Source organism: Oncorhynchus gorbuscha, linkage group LG20 (assembly GCF_021184085.1).
Source record: "Oncorhynchus gorbuscha isolate QuinsamMale2020 ecotype Even-year linkage group LG20, OgorEven_v1.0, whole genome shotgun sequence".
Taxonomy (NCBI): domain Eukaryota; kingdom Metazoa; phylum Chordata; class Actinopteri; order Salmoniformes; family Salmonidae; genus Oncorhynchus; species Oncorhynchus gorbuscha.
In genome coordinates, this window is record NC_060192.1 from 4493821 (window position 1) to 4500066 (window position 6246).

The following is a 6246-nucleotide window of genomic DNA, read 5'->3' on the forward strand; positions in this document are numbered from 1 at the left end:
GAACTAGAACCCTCACAGTACTGTACAGTATCAGTGATTATACTATACATGTTGATGAGAACTAGAACCCCCAGTACACAGTACTGTACAGTAGAATCAGTGATTATACTATACATGTTGATGAGAACTAGAACCCTCACAGTACTGTACAGTATCAGTGATTATACTATACATGTTGATGAGAACTAGAACCCTCACAGTACTGTACAGTATCAGTGATTATACTAGACATGTTGATGAGAACCAGAACCCTCACAGTACTGTACAGTATGAGTGATTATACTATACATGTTGATGATTTATTTTTAAATGATTATTGCAGCCCTGGCATTTCAGGAATTTGTCTTTTGTTTCAACTTTTTATTTTTCACAATTAAATGACTGCATGCAAAGATATAGAACAAATGAAGGCTATGGACACAAATTGCTGCATTCCTCATTCATTCTTGTTACATATACTTTAGTACAGTCAGTAAAGTGATAAGGTGATATTCTTATTTTATAATGAAATACTGATTTATGTGAAAATCATTCAAACTTCAAAGAGAAGTGTTTTTTAGCTCAGTGTGTTGCATGCTTTCTGAGTGAGAATGGTTGTCAGTGTTATGGTTGAACGAGCTTATTTTGAGACTTGTATGAAGTGTTTTGGTGGTTTGAGGGAGTTTTGGAGGTGAGATTAGCTGTTTGGCCACGATGCATGTTGGTAATGCAGACTGAAGAGAAAATGGCTTCAGTATTGACCGGTGCTTGTTAGCGATTAAAGAAAACTGTAAACAAGAAAATGGAGACATTGATACAAAGTACAGACTTTTGCAAAATTGAAAGGAAGTCTGCCAAAAGATGAATAACCAGATATATAGAGACTTTGACAGAATATATGCCCTTTGCTCTTCGCTAATACACTCTCTGCACGATTGGCTGGTGATTGTTGCACATGATTATTCATAGCCTGTCCTGGCTCTCCGGTGGGTTTACATTGAAAGTAACTGCAGTTGAATCCGAGACACCACTGTTTCATAAATCATAGGACTGTTTCTAAAGCAGGTTTTCACTTGGACAGAGAAACACAATAGATTTACACTCAGCTGTGTGTGTGTGTGAGTGCATGTGTGTGTGTAAGCCTGTGTGTGTTCGTGCGTGTGTATCATAGACTTCACCTTACTGCAGCTCCAGTCTACCAGACCTACTTATCGTCAACGTGTTCTAATACAATACCTGTCTTTTATTTCCATGTTGATTTAAAGACTCTCATCTCTTCAATAGCCACCAGCTGGTGGTTTCCACTACTTGTCAGAGGAATGGTATCTACTACCATTTGCCTAGAATTGCTACACTTACAGGTAGCTTATACTCACTTCCACTCTATTCTCAATAAGACAGAGAAGAAAGTAACTGTAGCGATCGTCGAAATGATTGGACCAAGGCGCAGCGTGCGTAGAGTTCCACATATTTTCAATTAAACGAAACTCGCCAAACAAAACGAGTACAACCGAAACGTGCCGCTACTGGTGTGCACACAGGCAACCAACTGTAGACAAGATCCCACAAAATACAATGGGGAAAATGGCTGCCTAAATATGATCCAACAAGCAGAGACAACGATAAACAGCTGTCTCTGATTGGGAACCATGCCAGGCCAACATAAATCATTAATCACCCAGATGACCCACCGTGGTAACAAACCAACAGAGAATAAACAGCTGTCTCTGATTGGGAACCATGCCAGGCCAACATAAATCATTAATCACCCAGATGACCCACCGTGGTAACAAACCAACAGAGAATAAACAGCTGTCTCTGATTGGGAACCATGCCAGGCCAACATAAATCATTAATCACCCAGATGACCCACCGTGGTAACAAACCAACAGAGAATAAACAGCTGTCTCTGATTGGGAACCATGCCAGGCCAACATAAATCATTAATCACCCAGATGACCCACCGTGGTCACAAACCAACAGAGAATAAACAGCTGTCTCTGATTGGGAACCATGCCAGGCCAACATAAATCATTAATCACCCAGATGACCCACCGTGGTAACAAACCAACAGAGAATAAACAGCTGTCTCTGATTGGGAACCATGCCAGGCCAACATAAATCATTAATCACCCAGATGACCCACCGTGGTAACAAACCAACAGAGAATAAACAGCTCTCTATGGTCAGGGCGCAACAGTAACTTTCAGGTTCACAAGACAAGCCTCCATTTGTTCCCTTCCCGAACAAACCCATCAGTAGAGACCCTAACAACAAAAGCAGCAGAAATAGACAGATAAACAGTGGTGGAAAAAGTACCCAATGATACTTCAGGAAAAATTGATATATACCTTACAATAGAAAATGACTCACGTAAAAGTGAGTCACCCAGTAAAATACGACTTGAGTAAAAGTATTTGGTTTTAAATATACTTAAGTATCAAAAGTAAATGTAATTGCAAAAATATTGTCGTGGTGATTATTTTAAGGAAAGGAGAGACTTTTAGAATTCTTCAAAACAATTATTTAATTACTGCAGTAATGGAGCTCGTCAACGACCCACCCGTTGGAGAGCCCAACCACCAGGACTAAGCCACAGCATTTTATAGCAAAGTCCATCCTCCTGGATGTTCATGACAAACAACTGATGTGTGGAATGGGTCAAAAGGTTAGGATTTCTATGAAAGAAATGAATAATTCACAGTAGACAGTATCTGCTGTGAAGACTGTTCTAAATGTAAGGAAACCAGGATTTTGGCCCCCAAAATGAGGTTCCTCTCAACCCGAGCCATCTCTCCCTGGTACCTTCCATTATACAAACACCAATTCAACATGCTTCAAGAGGGCCACCATTGGTCCTGTTCCCAAGACAAGCTAAGGTAACTGACCTAAATGACTATCGCCCCGTAGCACTCACTTCCGTCATCATGAAGTGCTTTGAGAGACTAGTCAAGGACCATATCACCTCCACCCGACCTGACACCCTAGACCCACTCCAATTTGCTTACCGCCCCAATAGGTCCACAGACGACGCAATCTCAATCACACTGCACACTGCCCTAAACCATCTGGACAAGAGGAATACCTATGTAAGAATGCTGTTCATCGACTACAGCACAGCATTTAACAACATAGTACCTTCCAAACTCGTCATTAAGCTTGAGACCCTGGGTCTCAACCCTGCCCTGTGCAACTGGTCTCTGGACTTCCTGACGGGCCGTCCCCAGGTGGTGAGGGTAGGAAACTGCAGAGGGAGCAGCCCCCTATCCACGTCGACGGGACAGTAGTGGAGAAGGTGGAAAGTTTTAAGTTCCTCAGCATACACATCAGGACCAACTGAAATGGTCCACCCACACAGACAGCGTGGTGAAGAAGGCGCAGCAGCTCATCTTCAACCTCAGGAGGCTGAAGAAATTCAGCTTGTCACCAAAAACACTCACAAACTTCTACAGATGCACAATCGAGAGCATCCTGTCGGGCTGTATCACCGCCTGGTACGGCAACTGCTCCGTCCACAACCGTAAGGCTCTCCAGAGGGTTGTGAGGTCTGTACAACGCATCACCGGGGGCAAACTACCTGCCCTCCAGGACACCTACACCACCTGATGTCACAGGAAGGCCAAAAAGATCATCAAGGACAACAACCACCCGAGCCACTGCCTGTTCACCCCACTATCATCCAGAAGGCGAGGTCAGTACAGGTGCATCGAAGCTGGGACCGAGAGACTGAAAAACAGCTTCTATCTCAAGGCCATCAGACTGTTAAACAGCCATCACTAACATAGAGTGGCTGCTGCTAACATACTGACTCAATCTCTAGCCACTTTAATAATTACAAATGGGATGTAATACATGTATCACTAGCCACTTTAAACAATGCCACTTTATATAATGTTTACATACCCTACATTACTCATCTCATATGTATATAATGTACTCTATACCATCTACTGCATCTTGCCTATGCCGTTTGGCCATTGCTCATCCATATATTGTTATGTACATATTCTTATTCATTCCTTTACACTTGTGTGTATAAGGTAGTTGTTGTGAAATTGTTCGATTCCTTGTTAGATATTACTCCATGGTCGGAATTAGAAGCGCAAGCATTTCGCAACACTCGCAGTAACATCTGCTAAACATGTGTATGTGACCAATACAATTTAATTTGATTTGATTTGAATTGCATGCTAAGTCAGACTGGAGTCATCTTCCTCACATTATTTGAATGTGGCTCCTTAGGTGTATCACAAATCAGGCATCATAAATCAGTTGCCAGAGTTAAATCTCAGAAGCTCCTCTCAGTTCACACAGACGCAATAGAGTTCTACGAAACCCATTCTGTTGCATAAAACAACCTTTCAATGCAAAATCAGCATTATAACATCTTGTCATTTCACCACCACAATATACTTAAGTATCAAATGTCAAAGTAAAAGTATAAATCATTTCAAATGTATTATATTAAGCAAACCAGACTCTACTATTTTGTTTATTTTATTTTTTATACACTCCGACACTCAGATATCATTTACAAACAAAGCATGTGTTTAGTGAGTCCTCCAGATCAGAGGCAGTAGGGATGACCAGGGATGTTCTCTGTTTAGTGAGTCCTCCAGATCAGAGGCAGTAGAGATGACCAGGGATGTTCTCTGTTTAGTGAGTCCTCCAGATCAGAGATGCATGTTCTCTGTAGGGATGACCAGGGATGTTCTCTGTTTAGTGAGTCCTCCAGATCAGAGGCAGTAGGGATGACCAGGGATGTTCTCTGTTTAGTGAGTCCTCCAGATCAGAGGCAGTAGGGATGACCAGGGATGTGCTCTGTTTAGTGAGTCCTCCAGATCAGAGGCAGTAGGGATGACCAGGGATGTTCTCTGTTTAGTGAGTCCTCCAGATCAGAGGCAGTAGGGATGACCAGGGATGTTCTCTTGATAAGTACGTAAAGTGGACCATTCAAAATGTAACAAGTACTTTTGGGTATCAGGGGAAATGTATGGAGTAAAATGGACATTATTTTCTTTAGGAATGTAGTGAAGTAAAAGTAAAAGTTGTTAAAAATATGAATAGTAAAGTAGAGATACCCCCAAAAATGACTTAAGTAGTACTTTACAGTAGTTTTACCTAAGTACTTTACACCTCTGCGGATAAATAGTCATCTTTTAATAGTTTGATGTCTGTCGTACTGTGTTCCCAATGGGACCAGATGAAAGGCAGTGTGGCTGCTAACTGCTGGTTCCCCTGATGGCCTATTGATTTTGTCATCCACCAGATCTCGATCTCTCTCTCTCGCTCACACTCGTCTGTCTGTCTGTCTGTCTGTCTGTCTGTCTGTCTGTCTGTCTGTCTGTCTGTCTGTCTGTCTGTCTGTCTGTCTGTCTGTCTGTCTGTCTGTCTGTCTGTCTGTCTGTCTGTCTGTCTGTCTGTCTGATCTCGATCTCTCTCTCTCGCTCACACTCGTCTGTCTGTCTGTCTGTCTGTCTGTCTGTCTGTCTGTCTCTGTCTGTCTGTCTGTCTGTCTGTCTGTCTGTCTGTCTGTCTGTCTGTCTGTCTGTCTGTCTGTCTGTCTGTCTGTCTGTCTGTCTGTCTGTCTGTCTGTCTGTCTGTCTGTCTGTCTGTCTGTCTGTCTGTCTGTCTGTCTGTCTGTCTGTCTATTGCTCTCTCTCTATTGCTCTCTCTAACTCTTTATTTCTCTTGTTGTGTCTTTCTGTTTCTCTCTCCAGGCTCAGTCCCATTGCGTTAGATGAGAGCAGCCATGTTTCCTGAACTGCTCACACAAACACACATACAACACCAATGACCAGACAAAAATGACAAAAGAGGCACTCCAAAAATGGACCCTATGCTTTGCAATTAATTTGTCCATATAGTGCTGACTATATTTCCCATGTCCTCGTGCAGGATTGGTGGGGCTGTGCCCATCGTGTTCCCCTACTTTGCTGAGTTCCTGGCGAGGGAGAAGAGAGGAGAGCACCTGAGCTGGCTCTGCATGTTCTGGATGATAGGAGGGATCTACGCCTCGGCCATGGCCTGGCTCATCATACCACACTACGGTGAGTGACTGACAGCCCTGTCCTCCTATCAGGTGCAGGATTATCTGAGGACTCACTTAGTTCTCCAATAATAACCGTTCTACGGCAAGTTGCATTTGTCACGTGACAAATAGGCCTGAACGGGCTGCAACCCGTATCCTTAACAAGTATATTTAGCAGCAACCAAAGCGAGAGAAGAGGGAAGAAAGAGAGAACGAGGGGGGATTAGAGAAAGAAA

General features: G+C 42.9%; 1 protein-coding gene across 1 annotated transcript in view; it reads left to right on the forward strand.

Moving 5' to 3' along the window:
• LOC124006658 (synaptic vesicle glycoprotein 2C-like) overlaps nucleotides 1-6246 on the forward strand; it is an 82588-nt gene that overhangs the window by 55700 nt on the left and 20642 nt on the right. Inside the window, exon 4 of the mRNA XM_046316706.1 lies at nucleotides 5878-6029. Coding sequence (XP_046172662.1) covers nucleotides 5878-6029 — 152 coding nt within the window. The remainder of the gene's footprint in view (nucleotides 1-5877; nucleotides 6030-6246) is intronic.